General features: G+C 39.5%; 1 protein-coding gene across 10 annotated transcripts in view; it reads right to left on the bottom strand.

Moving 5' to 3' along the window:
- Positions 1-25,097, bottom strand: part of LOC103025331 (R3H domain-containing protein 1) — a 75,609-nt gene that overhangs the window by 45,861 nt on the left and 4,651 nt on the right. For 5 of the 10 annotated variants that reach the window (XM_007257067.4, XM_007257068.4, XM_007257069.4 and 2 more), the window contains exons 2-5: positions 11,775-11,939; positions 10,111-10,351; positions 5,140-5,178; positions 559-657 (exon numbers count right to left, since the gene is read on the bottom strand). In XM_007257067.4, coding sequence (XP_007257129.3) covers positions 559-657; positions 5,140-5,178; positions 10,111-10,323 — 351 coding nt within the window. In that variant the 5' untranslated portion in view covers positions 10,324-10,351; positions 11,775-11,939. Of the gene's footprint in view, positions 1-558; positions 658-5,139; positions 5,179-10,110; positions 10,352-11,774; positions 11,940-19,027; positions 19,200-25,097 lie in introns of those variants that run through there. The other 5 variants (XM_015607814.3, XM_015607812.3, XM_015607813.3 and 2 more) reach the window with 5 other exon arrangements.

The following is a 25,097-nucleotide window of genomic DNA, read 5'->3' as shown; positions in this document are numbered from 1 at the left end:
TCGGAGTGCGCCTCTGAGCTGCAGGATAACTTAATAAATAGGGCAGAAATGGGGTTTGAGTGAAAGTGGCCAATTATATCAATCCGCAGAGCTCTGCTGCTGACACAGGAAAATTACATTTTATAGAGATGATGGATGCGAGTAATACTGCACTTGGGACAAACAGACTCCCCACACACACACACACACACACATATATATTAAACACACTACCACACACACAAACACACACATATAGAAAAAAAGTGCATCAAACATGTCCATTTAACACACAAATATCTTTATAAGCAGGGGAAAAATAAAAAAATAAAAGAAGGACACACACACATACAGTGTGCACACACACACACCCAACACAACCCTACCACACATGGAGCTCAATTACTGGCTGTACTGCTGATGCTGTGGAAGTGTGACTCTGGAGAGCTACAGCTGTGCTGCTGAGAGGCTTTTGACGCAAGTGCGGTAAATCTGGGCTGACTGCATGTGTGAGCGAATCATACACACACACATACACACACACACAAACACAGGTTCATACACACACTGAGCGTTTACCTGGTGTTGGTGCGGCGGTGGCAGCGGCTCTGCGATCGTGGGCGGAGACGACTCTTCACACACCGCCAAACTCCGGACTAATTTTACTTTTGCGGTAGACTGGAGGAGAGTAACCATGGTTACTAATAAAGATGACGACAGGCGTGCAGATGCAAAAAAAAACAAAAAAAAAACAGCAAGATGCAAGATGGCTGAACAAAAGCTGAAACACGTGATGCACAATCCTACACGCTCATTCACCTCACATGCATACGGAGAAAAACTATTACACGGATGGATTTTCAGAGCTTTGGAACGTTAAAAGAACCAAAAAGACCCTAAAAGAACCAAAAAACAGCTACAGCCGCCGGTACTGTAAACTCAGACCAAACCATGAGTCATGAATGTGAACAATCAGATCTTATTTCATGAGATTTATCACCTGTCTGCTGACCAGTTAAAGCAGTGTATGATAAAGCTGTGGGCTAAATTAGTTTAAGCTCTGTTAGTTGTTGCTCTTTAATAATTGTTCCCCTCATTTACTGAAACACAAGGATCCAACAGTGCAGCTGAAGCACAAAATGTAACGACAACACATAAAGAGAGGTTTTTGGTATCAGGACATGCAAAACCAATCTAAATCACTTAGCTAAATAAACAACAATGTGGGCAGAGAAACAAATCTCACACGTCTGATGCCGGCAGTCTAAATATGTCGGGGTCAGACTGAACCCCAAATGAAAGTGAATGAATTTAGCATGTTCATGCAGCCCTGGGGGAAAAAAAATAAAAATCAGATATTTGTCACATTAGGGCAAACAAATCTGAGATGCCTGATGAACCTAGTAGAGCTGCAGATTATCTGATACTGATAAGAGAAAAAGAGAACGACAGATAGAAAGAGAGAAAGACAGAGAGACATAAGAAAGAAAGAAAGAAAGAAAGAAAAAAAGACAGACAGACGGACGGACAGGAAGGAGCACGAGAGAGACCGAGAGAGAAAGAAAGAAAGAAAGAAAGAAAGAAAGAAAGAAAGAAAGAAAAAGAAGGACAGAAAGACAGAAAAAGAGAACGACAGAGAAAGACAGAGAGACAAGAAAGAAAGACAGAAATAAAAAAGAGAAAAAAAGAAGACAGAGACAGAAAGAGAGCGAGAGAGCGAGAGAGAGAGAGAAAGAAAGAAAAAGAGGGAAAGAAAAAGAATGATAGAAAGACAGAAAAAGAGGACGACAGATATAAAGCGAGGCACAAGAAAGAAAGAAAGAAAGAGACAGACAGACAGACAGAAAGAGAGAAAAAAAGAAGAAAAAAGACAGACCGAAAGAACAAGAGCAAGAGAGAGAAAGAAAAAAAAGGAAGAACGGCAGAAAGAAAGAGCACGCGATAGAGTGAGAGAGAAAAAGAAAAAGAATGACAGGAAGACAGAAAAAAGAGAACGACAGATAGAAAGAGAAAGAACGACAGAAACACAAGAAAGAAAGACAGAAAGAAAGAATGACAAAGACAAAGACAAAAAAAAGAAAGAAACAGAAAGAAAGACAGAAAGACAAAGAAAGAAAAAGAAAGACAGAAAATCAAAGAAAGAAAGAAAGAAAGAAATATCCAATTTGACTGCAGTTTCCACATTTGCAGCTTCAACTGTTTTAAAAGCCATTCTAAAAACTCAAAAACTATTAGTAAAAGTGTAAAATATAAGTCTACAAATGCATGAAAAGGTACAAGACTCTTTTTGAAGAAAGAAAACTGTACAGAATGGGACAAACAACAAAACAACCCACACACACAAACATGCTTCCATCCAAGATGCACGGCAACGATGCAAAACGACGGCCAAAAGGAAAACACGAAGCTCTTGGCGGAGATGTTTTCCTGAAAGTATGCACCGTTACAGAAAAATCCCCAAAAGAATTTTTACGCTTTGCCTTCATTACGGCGCCATTAAAACACACTTAGGAAGGTAATTCACCAAATCATTGCTTTCTTTTTTAATACTCGAGAGGACATTTTCCACCAAGTGCTGCAGGCCTCTCCTGCACTCTCCTGCAAACGAGTAGAGCGGCGTTCTTTTATTCGCAGCCTTTAAAGTCCGCTGCACTTCAATGCTTAGCGTTTTCTCTGCCACAGCGCGCCCGCCTCGGCTCACGAAACGCTTGACAAGCTGTTAGAGCGGAGAAAAGCCCTAGTGAGTGCTGGTGTCGGAGCCCTCCGGTACTGGGAGCGAATAACCTCTGGTCAACAGGCTGAGGGAAATGGGGCTCTAAAAACACAGTGGTTTAGTAAAAAGTAACATTTACCCAACAGTTCCCTCACCTGAAATGTGCTGGACCAGGTGAACTGGAGCTACAGGATTAATAGAAGCTTTGTGTAAAAAGACTGGGATCTCATGCCACAAGTTATTTCAAAAAGACCATGTTTTAGACTTGCTCACTTTGGCCCAATTCCATTTCACTTTTGTACCCCTTACACCTTGTTTTAGAGTGTAACAGAGTAATAAGTGGAAGGAGTGAAATCTTCACCCTAAAAATTGGGACAAATCTTTACGCACTGGATACAGATACATACAGCTACAGCAGTGAAGTGCTAAAGTTCAGCAACCTAACTGCTGCTGCGTAACTAGTTAACGTTAGAGCACTGTATGTCTTGGGCAGGTTGTGCAGCAATTAAATATTTATGTCCATTCCTTAATTCCTCTGTGATAGGGAGCTAAAATTAGCTTCATTAGCTTTTATTAAAATTTTCCATTTTATTTTATTTATTTATTTTTTAATACTACCTTAAATGATGCAGTATATGCCATCTGTTGCACCATTTAAGGTGGAACTGGAAAGTTAGCTAGCTAAGACTAACTACTAGCCTTTTCTTTATGCTCGTTATGAAGAAAATGGCCAAAAAAAAACTTAAAACTACACATTAAACTACGGTAATATAGTATGTCTCTTAATTTTTTAAGTTTCTTTGGTCGCTTGTGCTGCCATCTTGCCACTGATTCTTATAGCCCTCTGTTTGAAGGGTCATGTAGCTCCAACACTTCCTTCTACCTCTACAGCCTAGCAAGAATTGAGACCCCCTGCCCCTAGATGTGAACTTGCAAGAGAGAGGGGTAGGATTAAGTGGTAGGGCCAAGGGGTGACATGGGTTTGGGCCTTCATGTGACTACAATCTGTATTGTACCCTCATACAATGCACCTCATGTTAGATAAACTGAAATCCGATTGCTGTGTGGGACAAAATATGCAAATCAGCTGAGTAAAATAAGAGTTTAGGTTGTCATATACGTCTTGCAGAGACAGATGTGTTTGATTGGTTATTTCACATTGTTTAAATGCAGCTCAGACCACCTTTCTGAAGAAGTTTGTTTGAGTGATCAGATTTTAATCCTTTTTAAATGAGTTTCGGGTATACTTAGACATTTACATGTTTTTTTTGTGTGCATTTTTATGTGGCTTTTATGTGGCCTTATCCAGATTTAATACTTATACTTAATACAGATCAAGTGGCCGAGGTGTAAACGGTCAAAAAAGGCTTGATTTTATAGTTTGGGACAAAGTTAGACCTAAAATAGACATAATTAGGCTATGTTCATATTGCCACCTCAAATCAGTTTTTTTTTCGGGCATATCTAGATTGTATCCAAATAGATTGACATTTTGGACAGCCAGCACCTGCATCAAATTGGAGCTGGTTTGAAAGGGAATGATTATTAGATTTGTACAGATGCGCTTCAGAATCTGATTTTAACATTTTTACTTTTGCAGACTTCCCAAGTCTCCCAAAATTTGCGGAAGCCTGTCGCATATCAATAACGGCTCCCTGATGCCTGCAAGTCAGATAAAATCTGCCAGAATCTAGAACGAGTGGCTGAAGAGTGAACACAATTGCTCACACCATCTTTTTCCCCCTCATGCTCTCCTCATGTGCATATTTATAAAGCACATGCAAAACAAAGAGGGTTCTGATCGACCTTTTCCCTGCAAAGAAGTTCTGAGTCAGCCAATCCATTATTAGTGTGGGTGGGCAATGTTTTTTTCCCCTCCTGGATGAGATTTGTCCAAGTGCAGGTCCGGGGTACCTCCCTAAAATCAATTTTTACTTGGGATGTCTGCTTTTGCATCACTTAGAATGCAAAAACCACCAACCTCATCAAATCTGGAGAGCTAGAAGTGTGGAAGTCCAAGCAAGAAGAGCGGTTATTTACTGATAACAAACTCCTAACCACTCGTAGCAACCCATGTAGATTAATTTATGATGTCAAGACAAGCAAATCGGATCCAATCTGATCACTTCCAGACAGCAATGTGGACGGTCATCACAACAAATAAAATTTAAGAAACAAAATTACATTACTTTTTCATGCCTGATTGAGCTTCATTAGTCCCCCAGCTCCAAAGCAAACTCTCGACACTGAAGATCATTTATCGTCTATCTATGGCCTGAACATAGAACCTGTCCAATCATGCTGCTCGAGGATCAACCCTCTCAATCTTGTTCCGCACAGCAAGAACTGGCCTCGGATCAGCAGGCAAATGGAAACTGCCACTGATGGAATGGCGCCACACTGGGCATGCGGTCATGCTGAAGAGGGTATACGGAATGATACGGTACCTTAGAGCGTCTCATCGGCTGCGCTGCGGAGTGCGGCGGCTGCAGGATGGAAAGCAGCGAGACACAAAGAAGCAGTGAAGGACTGTTTTATGGTAACAGAAACAGACACAACAGGAGGACAGTCTGGGAAGTACAACACAGAAAATACAGAAATACAGGAGTTGTGTGCTGTATGATGTGATGTAGAATTTATATGGACACATTGCTAAAAAGTAAAAAAATCAGACAAAACAGACATCCTTGCCTAAAGAACCAATTTAACATCAAGGGAGGAATGAAATCCTTTATGCTGGGTTTTTTCCACATATAATAATAAAACAGATCACCAAGTGTGAGAAATTTTGGGTTCTGAAATTAAATTTTTGTAGATGCAATTGATAACAGTAAACATTACAATTTGCTTTGCACTGTGTTACTAAGAGAACAGTTGTCTCCAACTCCTAAAAAGAGATATTCTAGGAGTGGCATTAATAATAATGGCACTTTGAAGGAAGCTTTTCAAGTATTACAAGCCACATACATACAAACTTAGCAACGACATCAAAAAAGACAAAAAAAAAAAAAAATCCACTGCCAAGTCCCAAGCTTGATGATACATAATTAAAATGTTAAGGAATGTACTATATTTTGTTAGGTATGTTTTTTTTTACCCACCACATATGAAACTAAAACCCAAACGAAAGCAAAAAATCTTAAAATCTATCAAACAACGATTACAGAACTGTGGTATAATCACAATAATACACTTTTAAAGTTGTGATATAAGAAAAGACACTTGCACTGGTGTACCTTCAGCACAACCGCAGAATAAGAGCGTCAATCTCTCACATTATAGTACTCTAGCATCTACAGAAAAAGTATTAAGTACTCAGCCACTACAATTATCACGAATACCCAAAACTGCCAATTTACAGAAGAAAAAAAATCTCTCTCTATCTCTTTATCTCTCTCTCTCTCTCTCTCTCTCTATTATATAATAATAATAATAATGTAATAATGTAATACCCAAATTTGTTCACCAGTGACTATTTGCACTGGAGTGATCACACTTGTATGGGTTTCCACTCATTCAACAAGGTGTCAATTCTAGAAGTTCCTGATAAACACTATTATAAATTCATACATTTAATATAAATAATTGTATCTCACTTAAATAATGTACAATTGCAAAATGCACTCCCTGATTTTTTTTTTTTTTTTGAGTGTTATATTTTCCTATTATCTTTCAAGGTAAGGAAAGAGCAGGCAAGCCCATGTAAACAGGCAGAAAAAATGTTCTATTACCAAGTTCAGTTGCTTTGTTTTATTTACTGTGACTATATCAAAATAATATGCAACATAAAATAATAACACTCTTAGGTTCATACCACCCACGCCAACCTCTAAAGCCCTGGTCGTTTGACTGCCCACTGGGATCCACAACAGAGCTCCACCAGAAGCCTGGGTCATGAACTGCAGGGCACTACTAGTAAATCAAGCATCCACAGCCTTTTACACCACCATAATGCGCTCCTCTACGTATCTCCTAACTACACTATACTCTAGTCACAGCAACACACAGCACTGTGCCTGCAGTACCATCGCTGTGTCCAACAGTCTTATTCCACAGTTCAGCCCGCGTCCTCCCGGCAGGAAGCCAGAGAGGGGCAGAAGGTTTTCCGGCAGTCTGTTCCATTATGTTCGCTGGGTTAACCCAGGCACCAACAGTAGGTGACCGTAAATTATATGATCTGGCTCTGTAAAGCAGCCTGCAGGGGTCAGCGGTTAGTGCCGCTAGGGTCAAGCTCTGGATCACACAGCTCAGCGGCGTGGCATCATGGTGCTCTCTGCTACCAATCCTGGAAGCAGTGCAGAGCTCAGTAACGCCCAGTGCACGGTTCAGTGTTTCTCTTCCCTGCACACCTGTTCAGATCAGGACAGGCTTGATCAGTGGCCTGTACAATGTTCTAACAGTGGGCACAAGCTCAACTGTCCTTATTTGGGCTGGAATCTTCATCAAGAACATGTTTGTGTTTATACCGCTTATAATTTTGAACAGAGGCGTTTGCACCAGTTCACTACATAAAGTTATGCAGATATGGGCTAGCAGCCTTTTTGAAACACCAATAAATATGATTAAAGACCCAAAAATGTAGTCATAATTTCTTAGGTAGAAAATAATTTGTTGAAAATCAAAACTTAACGTAGCTAAATCGCCATGCTTCGCCATTGCCATGCTTCGTTCTCTCTTTCTTCACTCTTGGTAACGTTGCCAGCTTGCCGCTAATTTTACTATGTTAGCTAGCTCTCCGTTAACTCGCTGCTAACGATAGTATGTGAGCTAACTTGCTGTTAACCTTAACAGCAAGTTAGCTAGCTACCTCATTGCTAACGTTAGTATGTTAGCTAGCTCAATGTTAACCTTAGTTCTCCCCCCAGTAATGTAGTTAGCTACCTCACTGCTAACGTTAGTATGTTAGCTAGCTCAATGTTAACCTTAGTTCTCCCCCCAGTAATGTAGTTAGCTACCTCACTGCTAACGTTAGTATGTGAGCTAACTCGCTGCCAACGTTAGTATGTGAGCTAACTTGTTGCTAATGTTAGTATGTGAGCTAACTCGTTGCTAATGTTAGTATGTTACCTAGCTCGCTGTCAACATTAGTTCTCTCACTGCTTATGTTTTATGTTACTATGTTAGCTAGCTCTCTGCTAACCCAAGTTCTGTCCTCAGTTATGTAGATAGCTAACTCGCTGCTAACGCTAAAATGTTAGCTAGCTAGCTAGCACGGTGCTAGCTGGGGATCTTGCTGTGGATCTTGCCGCAATTGTGGTGGGGTGGCCCTGTTCTGCACACTTTGGGTTTGTTAATGCTAAATCAATCATTAATTAATTGCCACTGCATTTGAAAACAGTTGATAAATGTGACCTATACAGAGATTTGAACTTTTGGGTTAAAAGTTTACAGACACATTTTAGTGCATTCCTATGCTAGTGTTTTGGCCAATTTGTTTTGTTTGTATGCTTACTGCATGAATACTATAATAATAATAATAATAATAATAATATTGCACAACCACACTATTCCAGACCAGGAATTTGTCAGAACTGAAAAAATATCAATAGCTTAGTGGTAGTAGTACCTACTGCAGACACATAAATTATGTAGTTTTATGAAAATTAATATATAGTGATCTTTAGACATGCATCGCAGGCATGTCCAAAACAATACATGACTGGGGATGGCGATGATTCGCTGTTTAAGCTTACTTCAAATCGACTAATTTAGAAAAACATATTGATCAATTTATTCAACAAGCACGCTCCAGAACAGAGACCCATTTCTAACTTGTAGTCAACCTTTGTACAAGCGCATGCTGTGAAAGGTACTGTAGTTTTACACCAAGTAGGTTGCATCCTGTGACAGAAGGTGTGCAATGTGGGTCCATCACTGAAGCAGCTAATTGGGCAACCGAGAGAGAAAGAGAGACAGTGAGAGAGAGCGCGAGAGAGGGACATATGAAGTCAGCAACACTGCGCCTGACTGCACCTGGCTCTCTTCCTCTACGATGGCGCCAGCGGCAGATGGTGGCAAAGTCACCCCTCCCCTCCCCCTTTCCCCACCACCCCAATCACTTCCCCCAACACACACATGCACACACACACCTCTGACGCTCCCATCTCGTGACTTGGAGTGACAGTGACACACACTGACACGCACATACACACACACACACCGATACACACTTCTTGCCCCTGTGTAGTCCCTCGGGGTGGAAGACACATACAGGAAGTTTGCAGATAAGCCTGCAGGATTTCAGCTCGAGATTATCCGGCCTTTCTCTCGCTCTCTCTCTCTCTCGCCCCAGGCCAGAGCCAATAATGCAGCAACCTGGCCAGGATTTGCCTGCTGTTGGCTCCCTCTGCATCTCTGCCTTATCAGGGACTGAAAATGGGGGTTAATCAGGTTTCTGATGGCCAGGCCGATCCACTTGATGGATGTTACAAAATCGTTTTCCTGACCATTGCTCTCAGGATATTGAACATCATAATTTATCCCCTGGAATAGGAGTGGACCAATCTGAGTTTTTGGGGCTGAAACCAATCAAAAACCACCAATACAATTTGAGCGTGGGGCTGCATTTCACATTAACCTTTCCAGATAAACTTGATAATTCTGTATCGTGCTGTGCTTCTGTAAAAGATTTGAATTCCCTTTTAGAAAGAAATAAAATTCACTTTTTGAGCGTTTGAGAGTTCCAGCTAAAAGACCATACCATGGAGCACAAAGTGGAAACAACTGAAAAATTGTGCTTTATATTATATTAATACATTTAATTGTGATTCCTTTAGCTTTCCAACTCCTATCGCTGTACTTTTGGTAGTTTGACGTTCTGTGTCATAAGTTAGTATTGTTTGTAAGCTCTTCTGTGTTCTGTTAATCACTGTGCTGGGATGATTGATGGGTACTCACAAGAGGGATATCTTGTTAGTGTGGTTAAAAGCCTATACTCTGCTTCCTCCATAAAGTGTGTTAGTTTTACACTTTCTCTACAAATGTGTGTGAGTTTGTTTTTTTTTTACTGGATTTCTGGAGCCATGCTTAAGCTCTGTAGTTCAATATGATGCATTTTATGCAGAATGGTGTGCAGAATCAGGTAAGAAACTGCTGGTTATATGACACATTTCTGTGCGTATAAAACAGAAAGAACCCTGGGCAAATTAGGCACGTCAGACGATTTCTCTATTATCCGCTCATTATAAGCAATTAATTAGTCTCACTGCTTGACCTCAATTCTGTTTCATAATAGCTTCAAAATGCAATTTCCTTCACGCAGCTTTTGAAGCATACAGCCCTTCCATTCTCCCACCAATCATATTATCACTATTCAATTTTTCTTCTATCATAACCACAGATAATATGTATATATATATATATATTATATCACTGAGGGTAGAATCATTTATCTACAGTAATATAGCTACATCACTCACCTGTGTTTGGTTATTAAGATCTGAGCCACTCTGTTCTTTCACACACTCATTAGGTGTGTGCTCTTCTGTGTGGTGGGTGTGTGCAGTATGGTTCTCGTGCGCATGCTGTGGGCTGTGCAGTTTGGGTGGGGCGTCGGGGTGAGGGCTGTCACTCTCGAAGACTTTCATCCTGTCACAGTTTCTCTCCTCAAACACAGCCTCAGTCATTCTCATCAGAGCTAGCGCCTAACACATACACATGCTGCAGAGAGAGAGAGCGAGACAGAGAGAGAGAATTGGCAACATTAATTTTCCCATGTCAGACATAATGGTATTCAATAGCATTACACTGCACTAATCTGAAGGTTGTAATTGAGAGCTGAGAGTCTGATTTTAAAAATCACTAAAACTGGCAATCATCGGGGAGCAATGTTAATGGGTCAATGGTCACTAGGGGTGTACCGATGCACTCTACTCACGGTTCAATTAACGATTTTCTTTTTTTCCCTGATTTGGGACACATTTTATTTATTTCTAAAGTTTATAAATAACGTCAAATGCACCTTATGTAAAATGCTTCATGTATAGACATCTGTATAAGAACTATTAATTATTAACTATTGTGATTTAATTGTAAGCTCCATAACAAATCCATGTAAGAGTTTAAGAAGCTGCAACAAAAAATGAACAGCTAATTCTGGCTGTTGGTTGGCTAAATAAAAAGTGACTGACATCAAAAAGCAGTTGTGTGATTGGCTTTGATCTAAAATGACTAGCATGTCCTCCGCCCCATTTGCTTATGCCTCTTGGTTCACCAGTCTGCACTAGCAGAATTTGTGCCATATCGTATCATACGCAATAATATTGACAATACTTTTTAACGATGAACGATATTATACCCTGAAATTATTGTGCCATATCACCCACCCCTTATCATCATATCAGGGTACTACTTTTCTTGATGTTTTTAGCAAAAGAAAATAAATCACACTGTTCTCATTTCCTATTATATATCTACTAGAGAAAGATCATATCTGTCCAGTATTATTTATTTTACTTTAGTCCTGGATATATGGAGATATTTTAAATATATTATAAGTATCTTGACATTCTGGATCATTGATTTCTGTTTCAAATCTGATTAAATTCTTGTATTTTTTTTTTAAATATATTATATCATATGCAAAAATAAATTGTAATTTTCATTTTGCTGCAGTAGTGTATTCTTGAAATAATTGTTTTATTCAATCATATCGCCAAGAGTATCATTATCGTGAAACTACTGTGAAATATAATCATATTATTTTAGGGTCATATCACTGACCCCTAGTTCAAACAATCCAATTCATGAGATTTCATATAAACAGAATGTGGCATCATCTTTTCCTGTAATGCACATTGTAAAATTTTCCCACTGCCATGCATCGTTACACCCCTAGTGGTCACAAAAGGAAAATGTTAAACATCAATTTGCACAGTTGTTGAACTCAATCGAAATGATTAAGGTACCAAATTAAATAGTTTTGTAGTTTTGACCAAAAAAAGTTTTGACCAAATTAGAAATCTCTTGTGTATGTAGAGTAATTACATAATTGATATATCCATGTAACATTTATTTGTATTATGGTAAAAACGTGAGAACTTTAGAGTAGCGCTGACTGAGCTGCAGAAAGAAAGCTGTTTACCGGCTGTGTCGGGCGGAAGGATGGTAACGCAGGGGGGTGAAGGGCTCTGGGGCACGGGACACTCGGAGGACGCTTCGATGACGACAGGCTGCAGTCCCATGACTCCTTCACCAGCGCTGGGGTCGGGTCACCCAACCACCCGCACTCCGCATCGCCCTCACACACCTGACAGGACACACATATAAAGACAAGGGCCAGGGGTCAGAGACAGCCCTGTCATCTGAGGGGATTCCAAGGGGATTCAGTGACGATGGCCAAAAATAAGTGTGTGTGTGTGTGTGTGTGTGTGTGTGTGTGTGTGTGTGTGTGTGTGTGTGTGTGTGTGTGCGCGTGGGTGGGTGTGCGCTTGTGTGTGTATACGTGATATTAAAATGAATGAAAGGTTTAGTGTCTTTTGGGAGGTAGATGCAAAATCTGTGCCTCCCTCTTTCAGAAAACTGACAAAAACTGAGATGAAAAACAAAGTGCTGTCTGCATGAATATGAATGTAGGAATATGGATATTCATCATAAGAAGTAACTGTAGAGACAGTGAGAGAGAGAGAGAGAGAGAGAGAGAGAGAGAGAGAGAGAGAGCAAGAGCATGCGTCAAAACAAAAGTCCAACAAAATCCCTGCCCTGCATTAAAATGCACAGTGAGAGACATTACTGCACTACAGAGAACAAAAGAAAGACAAACTGGAATAAAAAAAAAGGGAGTCCAACAGATAGCAGAAAAAGAGAGAGAATACTGCTGAATGAAAGTAAGAAAACTACAAATCAAAGACAAGTGAAAAATAAAATGTGTAAAAAGAGAAAAAACAGAAGTAAACGTGCAATAAAATAAATAAATAAAGAAAGAAGATGGCTATAGAATGAAAGTCACGAACACAAACTAAAAGATAGGACAGATAGCTGGATGATGAATAGATAGTCCGCAAGAGCGAAAGTAAGAGAGAGAGAGAGAGAGAGAGAGAGAGAGAGAGAGAGAGAGAGATTGGCATATTGCTGTCTCTGGCAGGGCAACAATAATCCCTCCCAATGCCCACTGGCTTCAGCTCTTGCCAAGCTGGCACCCACAAACCTGGCAACCCGCCCCAACCTGGCATCCCACAGCCCTGGCACCCGTCCTCAGAGAGGAGGAGGTCAAGTGGACTCAAACCCAGCTCTATAATCCAGTCAACAATACCAGAAACACACACACACATATACACACACAAGCTTATAGGCTAGACAAAGGCTGCACAATATGTCAATACGATAATCAGATATCAGTGTACGCTATATTACACTATACACATACACAAATTATAAATAATATTCACAATATACATGTATGAATTAATTTAAGTTACTTCATTCAGACCCGTATTAAAGCACAAAGTATTTAGTTAGGATAATGTTTTTCTTATATTAAATTCATATTAATTTAAGCTATATATAAAATGCTAATCCATTAAGATTCAAAATTCTAAACAAGCCGTTTCATGAAACACTAAACACTTCAGTTATTTGGATGGAGCTGAGCATGAATTAAACATGCTAGTTAACTGCTGTCTGTTCAGAAACATTTTTATATGTTTATATGGGTTGTACTGAACACAGGTGGTGTATGACAAAATGGCGTTTAGTATGGCATAAATTATGTCATAAAAACATTAAAGAGATTGAAGGAGCCTGATTTTATTTTACTATCTCAAAAAACACAATCCAGTGTAGGGTACTTTTTAAAATCCCAGTCAATAAAATGCTTACTTAAACACACAACTAGCCATTTACTATTTAGCTATACCATATGGTTTATTTATAGTGTTAAATATTCGTCGTTTTTAAACATACTTTTTAAGGTCTCATCATATCGTATAATATTTATATCACCATTGCTAAAAAACATAAGATAATATAAGTGATGTATCTGGCTTGATCCAGGCATATTTTAAAGCAGCATTATGTAAGAACTGCTACATTATGCCCTTGGGCTAAGATTTGTAATTTGGGAATGGACTACTCCTGAAGGACACCTAAATAACACTGAATTTCTGATTTTGTTGTGGAAGTGCACACAAAATGAACACAGTTAATTAGAGCACGTTAAAAGTCACAGCAGGGAGGAGGGTTCTGAGAACGTAACAGTAAAGTTTAGAGTCTGCCGTGTGAAATTATTTTAGGGTAAAGTGTAACGTAACATAGAATCAGCTCAGTCTGGCTTTTTTTTTTTTTTTACATTTCTTACTCAAACGTATTTGTAAAAGGTGAAAGTAGCGCACCACACAGAGAAAGCAGAGAAAAGCAATTAACACTAACCGGATACCCCTAATCAGAGTGCATCTTTCAACCCAAACACTAAGTAAATATCAGCCCATCAACACAGCAGAGCTAACAAACACCACTAACCTTACAAAATGGCAACAAGTGCAGGGCACATTTAACCAAAACTAAAAGTCCAACAGCAACAGCTGTAACAGCTTTTAGCACTAGATACCCAGCAGTCATGGTTATGTTTCCATTTTGAAATAAAGTCCATTCCGACAGGACTGCACTGTGGACTGCACTGTGGAGCTCAGAGGCTACCTCTATTTTTAGCTAGTTCTAGTTTAAACGCTGGTAACAAACCTGGAAGCTCAACCTGGACAGACAACTGCTTCCATAGTAAACCTTTCTTAATAGGTTGTGAGTTGGTTTTTTGACTGGCTTTGTACAGCTCTTTATATTGAAAAATAGTAAAAGTAATAGTTACGTTTTGTCCATTTGGACAAAAAAAAAAATAATAATGTGCAATAACACAGTTTGATATCTCGATATCTATTGATATCTATGGAAAGCACATTAAATGAAGATTTTAAATTAGTTTAAATTAGTGGCTATACCTCTACCTCGCTCTACCTTCAGCTTTATTCTGCCACGTGAACACAGTGTGCATTGTGAAGAGCTCCCCCTGTTGCTGCGTGGGAGCAATACATTCCAAGTTCGCTATTATTCGCAATGTTAAATCAATCGCTTGTGTTTCATTGTGATAATCCCTATTGACATAATGATAAAAATGATAACGATTTATCTTTTAGCCCTTCACCCGCGATTCCATGCCGATTCTCTGCCGATGCACAATAGATGAAAACATCTGAACTTTATATAACCCTGTATATCTGCTGCAGCAGACTCTATTTATCACCAAGCTTGCGGCAGAGCTTTGCACGGCAAAAATCTACGCAAGAATCAATTCCATTTTTTTTTTTTAAAGCACATTTTATAAGCACAATTAGTGAGCGACAGCAAGGCACTAACTAAGGCAGCTGCTTTTTTTAGTTTTGGACAAAGGTATACAAGATATGATTAAACATATACTTATATTCAAACAAATATTCAAGGCTAGTTCAATTTACCCTCCTCTAACTCCACCACAGCGGCTCACACACAAAGAGGGCTGATCAGGATTCAGGAGATTAGCACCACACACACTCGGTGACAGTAACACAGGTGGTGTCAATGACAGAAGCAGGTGCTGGCACCTTGGCCTTCCTCTCACAAACACACACACACACACATTCTCTTAGAGAAGCCGTGTTGGCATTCAGGCTCACAGTCTGGCTGTCAGATCCCTGTCAATTTTGCCACTGGGTCTGTGTGTGTGTGTTTTATCCCACAGTAGCTGTGCATGTGGTGTATGGATGAAGGTGCAAAATCCCCTACAGCCATCACTCACACACTAAAGCCTCTCTTTAAACTGTCCATTATTTCCCTTCTCTCTCTGTACCTCTTTCACCTTCACCGTTCTTTTATTCTCCTCTCCCTCGCTTGCTCGCTCGCTAGTTTTACAGAACCAGGCAGCTGGGTCAGAGGGCTAGCCGCTAGTGCCGTGTGCTAATCACACGTCGACGCTAAGTGCTCCACTCAAGCAGAATTACCACCGTTAAGAGGGGAGAAGGGAGCGGAGGGGTGGCGCTCGCAGCTCGCCCCCCAGATGAACTCTACTGTACAGGCTTTCAAGTGCAAAAAAACTCTTAGAAGTATGTACAACAAACGATGAACCGCATCATCACCAGAACAGCCACAAACCGCAAAATACCCCTTCAATCCCAGCCTTCCTTTGTTTCTCTCGCTCTGTTTCTCTCCCCTTTTTTCTTCCTCCAGGCAGATCCACCCTGCTCAACATTTCTCCCCAAAAGACCTGACTTTTCAGGCGGTTTGATGCGAGAACGGGGCCGAAACTTGGAATCTCCACTTCAAAAACGAGCCCCCGGCTCAAGCTTTTACTCCAACACACCCATCCAGACACCTGCGCTTTCAAACAGCCGTGCTGCAGCTGACTGGGTGCTTTAATAAAGGAGGAACAAAAAAATAAAAAAATGGTGCATAAAAAAAAAGATGATAAATCCCTGATATTCAGCTACTAAAATATTAACATACAGCTGATACACAGTCAGTCATTACAAGACAGACATACTGCGGTGTGTCTAATATGCAAAACGCAAGCATTATAAAAGCCATTACAGCAACTACTCAGCTCTAATCGGGCGCATGTGTGGGTGTACAGTCACTGTCGGAACAAAACCTTAGGGGTCCCACTTGACTGATTCTAATGCCCCCCTATATGTTATCTGCATGTATAGATGCCTACTGTTATTAAATGAATTAAATGAATTAACTGGAATTAGCTGATTCTTGTAAGAGATATGCTTAGAATTGGATGTATTAGAATCTGATGCATTCAATATACTGTTCAGAGTTGAAATTACATATAGATAGAAATTTATTGGGGCAGGCAATATGTTGAGAAAATGTTTAAAAATCAAAATATTTTTCACAACATTTATACAATTACATAGAACAAATGCACCAGTAGAATTGTAGATTCCTCATAACTGCAATTCAAATACTACATGAAACTTAGATATTTTTATTCAGAACTAATTACACTGGTTGCAATAAAATGGTCAGCTGGTCAGTATTTTTCACACACTGAAGATATTGACAATATTCTTAAAAAATACTTTGTTTAATTACAAAAAATCGGAACAGCATTCAATAAATTAGTGATGCACAATATATAATTTAAGTATAGACATCACAGCGTGTATATGTGCACTGTTCTTACTGTCCATGACATACTTAAATGTACTTACTATGTGTTTTCTGCTCCAATTCCTGACACACTAAATGCATTATTAAAATCATGAGATGTTAAATAAGTAACTTAAGGAGAAATGTGGCAAGAATTCTTGCAGAACAATAAAACAGGGCAATGTCACTTTTTTTTCCAAAATACTGCCAAAACAAGACAAAGAAAAGACCAGTAGCTAGTTTCTCGCACAAAGTTAAAAATGAGAATCTGAAAATCTTTATACAGGATAGGACTGAACAATACATTACTGTTACTTACATCAGATACGCAACACATCATGTACTTTAGTGCTGCATGAAAGCTGAAATCATTTTTCACCCACTAATAAAACGAAAAAAAGCTGACAGATAAATTTAGATTTCAACAAAACACTGCACTAGCAATTCCTTTTCAAGCCACAAGAGGGCAGTTATCACATATATACGATTTCACTCATTACAACAGCTAGAATTTTTAAATCAGCATAATCTCATCTGTTAATTTAGTCAAATCACCATAATCGCACTAGCTTAAAGATGTGCCGCTTTTAAAAATCGTACTGACAGACAGAGAAACTAAAAAAAAACAGAGCTCAAAGGCCAAAATTCAATTGTCGCTGTCTAATAAAAACACTAAATCTCTATTTTTTTTTTTTTTTTTAATAATATACCTTGTAAATCTGACAGTTGGTCTTTACACAGCGGCCAAATTTCATGATGAGTGGATCAATAAAAATGATTCATAAAGAATTTAAATAAATAATTAAGCACTTCAAAGAAGTTTTTTTTCTGTCCAACCGAAAAAAAGACAATATAGTGTTGAGGTCATACAAAAATTCTATTCAATATTCACAATTTGTGGTTAAATTTACAAAATTACCTGGAATAACACTTGCTTCCACTGACAGTCAACTTACACAACGTTGCAATTTTTTTGAGATTTTGGTTTTGATTATGCAGCAGATATATTCTATATACATTATAGACGGTAATATCCTGAAGAACCCCTGCACCTGTTACTATTTAACAAACAGAATTCAAAAGTTCATATACTGATGTTGTGCAAAGCATAAGTTACTGGCGTATTGATTAGAACAGATTGCCGCCAGCATGCACATCTCTCAAGTCCACGTTCACAATCAGTAGACTATGAGGGTATAATAATAATAAATAGACAATTAGCTACTTCAGCTGGCATATTAATACCTGGAGAAGATGATCTCAATGTTATTTCTCCAAGACAAAACAGCAAAAGCTCTTTTTTTTAATTGCGCAACTGCGAATTCTCAAATTGACCAATGCACACAAGACGAAAATGACTCATAACGCATTAAACAGGCTTAAAATATTCTCTCTAAATGAGCTTTTATACAAGTTTATGCTCATGATATATTCTGTCATCATTTTTCTTGAAATGGCTTCTCCTCCCTTCTTCCTCATCATTTTAGTTATACTCTTCCAAGAGCCTGCAGCCACGCACCGCAATTTAGAGCGTGACACGGTGGAACACACACTCACATGAACACAATGCTGTCTGCTAATAGTGTCCTTAGGCACTTTTCACAGAAAAATGAAATATAGTGCACAAGCTGTGAACTGAGGAACAAGTTGTGTTCTTTTTGACTTCTTTGAGGATTCACTTGTGCAATCTTTGTTAAGAGATTGACAGTCGCAAATATTAGAGTAACACTGGATAATCAAAGCTCTTCTAAAAGCGCCGTCATGCAGACAGACATTACTTCATGTTCCAGACAGCATTACCTTATACGGATTAAGACTCTGGCTTTTGTTCAACTCCGGTGAGATCGGAGTGCGCTCACTTAATTCTGCGGAAAAAACTCTTACTAAATTACACGGCTAAAATTACAGTTCTTAACATTGTGCAATCAAATCTATAGCATTTAAAACAGCAAAATAAGACAATGGAACATGACAAAGTGTCTATTTTAAACTTTCCAAAACAACATTTATCTTCTAAACACAGTCAAATCAGGTACAACCTGAATGAATAAGTGATCTAAAAAGTAAGTCTCATCTTAAACCAAGAAAATACACAGATCTATCACCTACACTTTTTATGATGGGACACTTCTAACGCACCCATGCTCTCTCGCACGCACGCTCGCCCTCACGCATGCACACACACATACACACACTATCGCGCACACACTCACACACCTGCCTCGCAGCGAGCCTCATCTGCTCTTCAGCTTACATCGTTAGTCTCCATAGCGCCGTCGGCAGCATCGAACGGAGCGCAGCTCACCTCAGCTCTGTCTGGCAGACGACCGCTCGCGTACCTGCCCCAACCCATCGCCACGAACAACCAGCCCTGCCTCTCTCCCTCTCCCTCGCATACACGCGCACGCTCAGCCAAATCAACAGCTGGCTGTAGTGAGGTCATCCTCATCTAAGCCAATCGCAAAGCCCCGCAGGACGGCTGCGGCATGAGAGAGCTAATGTGGGCCCCTCCCTTATTAGCCAATCAGCTGGCCCTGTGGACCTGAGAGACAGATGACAAGTGGAGGGGGAAACATGGGGGCTCGCTCTAACACACACTTGGCTGGTGTGTGTGTGCGTGTGTGTGTGTGTGTGTGTGTGTGTGTGTGTGTGTGTGTGTGTGTGTGTGTTGGACTGCCACTGAGGGAGAGTCTGTCAGGGACAGAGTGCGCCAACGGTATTCATCCACCTTCTTCAGTCCATGATGCATTTGAATAATAAGGAGTGCACACTCAGTGCAGCTAGTGTCCTTATTCTACCATAAAAACACTCACATCTGGAGCGGGCACTCGCAGCACCTGATTGTATGCTTTAAATCAGTGTAGTTGCAGTGACATAGTAAACTGACCTTGTTTAAAAAAGACTGAAAAAAACAAACACCATTAGACGGCTGTTCTAGAATTTGTAAACCCAATCACTATCTGCCCGTCTGTACCATACGCTCACATACGTTACTATGGGTGACAATGTTGAGGAAAGGATGGCTACCCGTACTTGCAACTGCAAAGCTGACGACTCAAAAGGTGGCTTTAAATACAAGCTAACAAACATTGTACCTGAAACAATGAACCCAAAGTATCTTCACATTTCTGCATATGGATCGTATTTACACTGGTTGGTTAGTCAGACTGAAATCTGATTGCTGTGCAACTTAGCTTGATGAACAACAGTTTTTAAAATGGGTACTAATCCAATCAAACCACTTCAAGAGGTATTCTGAGATGCAGTGTAAATATATACATGTCTCCAAGAATCTATTCTTCTGAGATATGTTCTGAGATACAGTGTAAATGTATACGTGACTCCAAGACATGTATACATTTACACTGCATCTCAGAATAGCTCTTGAAGTGGTTTGATTGGATTAGTACCCATTTTAAACGTGTAATGTTGTGTTCACACATTTCTACGTGCCTGATTGATCACATTCCGATATAATCATTATACCCAAGTACATACAGTGTTTAAAAATTATAAAACTTATAAAAAATATTTTCCCCCGGTAAGGATAATAATCATAAAATAATACCACAATATTTCAAGGTATTTTTGCAATAACTATACTCTTGGTAATATGACAAAAAATATTTCAAGAATACACTACTGCAACAAAATGTGAATTAAATTTTATATTATTGAATAGGATATGATATGGCACACCCCTAATTGAGATATAAAAACAAAAAAAAAAGATCAAATACGCAACGTAACTTAAGTCAATGATCCAGAATGTCATGATACAAATAATGCACTTCAGACATCTCCATATATCCTGAATTAATGTAAAATAAATTATACTGGTCTCTAGTAGATATAAAATAGGAAATGAGAACATTGTGAATTTTTCTTTTGCTAAAAAAGGTAGTACCCTGATGTGATTTTGAGGGGTGAGTGATATGGCATGATATTTCAGGGTATAATATCGTTCATGATTTTTAAAAATGTTGCCAAAATTATTGTGCATGATACGATTTGGCACACCCCTAGTAAGGATTACACCCCAAATTGTAGCAGCAAGACAACAGTTAAGGGTCATGTTCAAGGGCCACAACTATTTCAGCTTGCCTAACTTGGTTCCAAACAATACATTTTATAGTAATATATCCTGTATTTGACCCAATTTACACCTGGTCACTTTATGTGAATTGTATCTAAATTATATTCAGGTAAGATTTAACCACATGCATTCACTTCTGGCAGATAAATGCATCTCTGGTTAGTCAGGCTGCAATCCAACTTTGCAGCAATTATTACAGGAGTTCCAATTGTACTAGAAGGACTTTTGGTTGCCAAATAAAGAGTCAACTCAAATGTGTCTAAAATCCCCTCCTGAGGTGGTTTAAAGAATCAGATTTGTATCTGTTTTAAAAGCACTGACCAGTTGTAAGCTAGAGTTACACTAATATCGGTAACGGTGCCAAGACTGGACTTACATGAAGTATCTGTTTTGCCAAAATATAGCATGTCATAGCAGTGTGAAATTGTTTCTCGTTTAAACGAGCCGTAGCAGAAATTCTTGTTGCAAAATCTGTAACCATTTTAGCCTGCTCAAAGTGTCAGAGTGAATCTGATAATTCATTGCACTGGATAACTTCACAATGCTAACTGTTGTCTTTTATTGATGATCAGAAAATTCTGTGTATTTGTTCTAGGCACCTATTTAGTAGTTTAGTTATAGTTAGCATAGGTACGCTGTGTAGGCAGATATTTGAAAATGTGGTGTCGGTCGGAAAAAAGTGGTGTAAACAGGGTCTAAAATGATCTAATGAGAATTTACATATATAATACCTACGTAGAATAATGCTTATTAGTGTGCAACAAAGTTAAAACTGCTGACACTTTTGGGTTGTTAGCAATCACATTACATAAAACTGCCTGTATTCGTGACTGCACAAATGAGTCATTCCTTGTCAATATGGAAAGGGAGAAAACTGTCCTTTTAGATTTAGCTTGAACAGCATTTTCTCATAATAAAATTGCTTTGGTAACCATTTGGGAATGGTGCCACGGTACTTGTATCCATATTTAAGCTGTAATGTGTTTGGGTGTGTAATACACACTATATGGGTATCCAGAAACCCTAAGCCACAAGCTATTAAAATGTGCACGGTATTGCTATAGTAAATATAGAAATGCAACAATATGCATATTCATAACAGACACAGTATGCTGATCATACAATTTGCACTATTAGGATAAATATGGTAATTTCACAATTGCCTAAAACAATAAGCTGTTGGATAAGTATGGTATGCATGAACTTGTGGTTTAGAAGTATTGGTATGGTAAATATAATCTTTTGTTTTAAAATGACTGAAAGTAAACAAACATTTCAAAGATATTTAAATTCCTGAAGACATGGTGAATTGAACGACGTCTGCATTTTTGGGAGTGCGTGTGTTGCATGTGTGAAAACATACTGAACATGTCAAAAGTGTAGGCCGAGTTATACTTCTGCATCGATTTAAAACAGAGTCTACGGCATATTGGTGCTTTTGTGTTCACGTAACAGTTAAACTGCAAAATGTGTACCTGCTGCAGTCTGCATCTTTGGGTAGGTGCACATCAGTACTGCACAGTACTGTTTTTTTTTATTGTTTTACATGTTAAGCCTTAAATTTAGTTTTGAGTTTAAAACTGGCCACTAAATCACAGTTTTAACACCAATATAAAAAGTCATGTTTATACTAAGACAGGATGTCAAAAACTTCACTAAAACAATCGCAATATATTTCCTCGCTTAGACTTTTACAATATACTGGGACATAAAGAATAGTAACCTCTGTATCATGATATGCATCATGGTGCCAAGTTCAAGCCTTGCTGCCCTACTTCTTAACTAACACATATGGGGGGGAATAGAACTATAACTTGCACTAGTCCTACTGTATCGGACCCATGTCAGAGCTTGTCAAACTGTTTTACACTTTCATACATTAAGCTACATCTACAAGTAGGAATCACTGCACTTTAATTCATGTACAAACATGTCTGGAAGATTATTGAAGCATTTGGCACTCACAATTCATAGTAACTGACTGCATACTAGATTGAGCATTCATTCAAAACAAGAATATTCATTCATTATCAACCTAGCACATACACTGCAAAAAACGCGCACTCAATCTGCAGCACACACCATCAAGCAGGTCTGCTTTGCTGAGACTATGACAGACAGATCTGCATCACCTCACCAAGCTCTCGTGCCAAGGATTTGTCCACAGAAAGGCTCGCCCACAATTCCACAATCTCGCCTCCCCTTTCATACGGATCTGGAACCAGTTCTGCAACCTCCACCGACTGTGCTGCGCCAACGAACACGTCTTTAAGCAGGCAACTGCAGGCTCAGTCTCATTAGGCTAGTAAAGTACTTCCTGACTTCCAGCTTTAGGCACTTAATTACACGTAGCCTAGTGATGGTTAATAAGGAATGAGCTTAACCGCTAAGCAGCCTTTCAAGCTGGCAACATGCCAAAAGCCTGCCACAGATAGGAACAGCTGAGCTGAATGGATGGCGGGGGTGGGGAGCGGGGTGGAGAAAAGGTGAACAGGTGAAGAGTCTGAAGCATCAGTGCGAATCAAAGATAAACAGGTGTGCTAGGGGGACGACAAGTCTACTCAAACAAGATCTACCATGTAAAGGTAGCTGCAGCTTTTTGTACCTGGTGCATAATGGTGAATAACGTCCTTGAGGTTGTGTGGGGAAACGAGTGTACCTTCTTCTGATGCCAGAAAAAGTGGGACAGTTGAGGCTATGAAAGAAATGGTCCGCGCTTAAACAGAAAGAAAAATACGGCTGTTTTTAAAGAGCCGCCATGGTCAGTTAACGCTGACAATGGCTGAACTAATGAACCCGGCCTATTCTGGCTTGATTGCTTGGGTTAAACTATAAAAACAAACAAGTTCTGTTCTGTTTTGAGCTTCCAGAAATATTCATTTACACTGACAACAAAAAAAAATTATAAAAAAGAAGAAAACTCCCAACAGAAAAGCAGCATCCTCCTATGTCTCTGTTCTCCTTCATGGGAAGAAAAAAAAGAAAAGGGAAAAAAAAAGAATCACTCAAACGCTGCCAAAGCATGGCGTCTCGGCAGCCTCATCTGCATTATAAAGCAGGCAGAGGAGCCTTGCTGTATAATTAAGGCCCGCGATGCAATTTGCTTTGAGAAGAGAAGTGACAAATGTGTTTATTTACGCGCTCCCCGTGGAGGCCGGAGCCACCCTAAAGTGCGCAGGAAAGGGGCGATGAAGAGGGGCTGCAATAACAGACAGCCTCTAACGAGCTCCCGAAGGGTAGAGGGGTCTGAAACACCGGCATTCGTTTTTTTTTTTCCCCCAATCCCCCTGCTGATCCAGGGCCAATTTCTTGCTAGCCAAAACTAGATTACTACAGATATTGCTGCATGGCCGCGGAATAATCATCTGATCTCAGATCAGCGTGCTGAAGGTACCTGACTGCAGCAGGAAGGAGCCGAGCGCTGTTGCTGAGTGGATAATGGCTCATCCTCATTAGGCAGAGATATCCTCAACAGCGGGGAGAGCAGGTCACTGTGGCTTTAGGTTCGCCTGCAGTCGCCAGCTCTGCTATGACGTCTGGCAACAAAGTCATGTCAAAGCAGAACAGAATGGAGCACCAACTGCTTCTGTCGTCATCTGCATGAAAGCAGTGTAGCAAGACGCCACAGACACCCACCTATTGTCCAGTGCCACCCTCTAGCTGTCAAGGCACTTGCTTGCTGGACATGCTGCTATGAAAATCCCACAGGTTTACTTTGAAATACAGTACATAGAACAAAAAATTATTGCGACACCTACACATTACACATAGGATTTTTTTTTTAATGGCATCCTATTACAAATCCAATAACATTAATATAGAATTGGTACCCCTCTGTAGTGTCCACTAGGATAGCTTTCTACAAGAAGCTTTGCAAAATTAATTTGAGGAAGAGCAAGGGAATGGTCCACAGTAAAAACAGACAGCAAACTATGTCTTATCTTATGAAAAATGAGTGCAGCCAAGCCAAGGGCAAGACAACCTTTGAGTAACTTAAATTTGATCTTTATTTATCTCTCTCTATTTGCATATCCATCAGTATTAACACATCAGATTTTTGCGTGCAGATTTCTGTGCAGAGCACAACAACTATGTTAAGAGCCAACTAACTCTGGAGCGTTTCACTTGTGGCAAAAACATGAACAGACCTTGATCTGAAATATTTAGCAGGTGTACTTCCACACATTTGAC

Source organism: Astyanax mexicanus, chromosome 23, assembly GCF_023375975.1.
Source record: "Astyanax mexicanus isolate ESR-SI-001 chromosome 23, AstMex3_surface, whole genome shotgun sequence".
Taxonomy (NCBI): Eukaryota; Metazoa; Chordata; class Actinopteri; order Characiformes; family Acestrorhamphidae; genus Astyanax; species Astyanax mexicanus.
The sequence above is the reverse complement of the archived record's forward strand: the minus strand, read 5'-3'. Positions and strand labels throughout refer to the sequence as shown.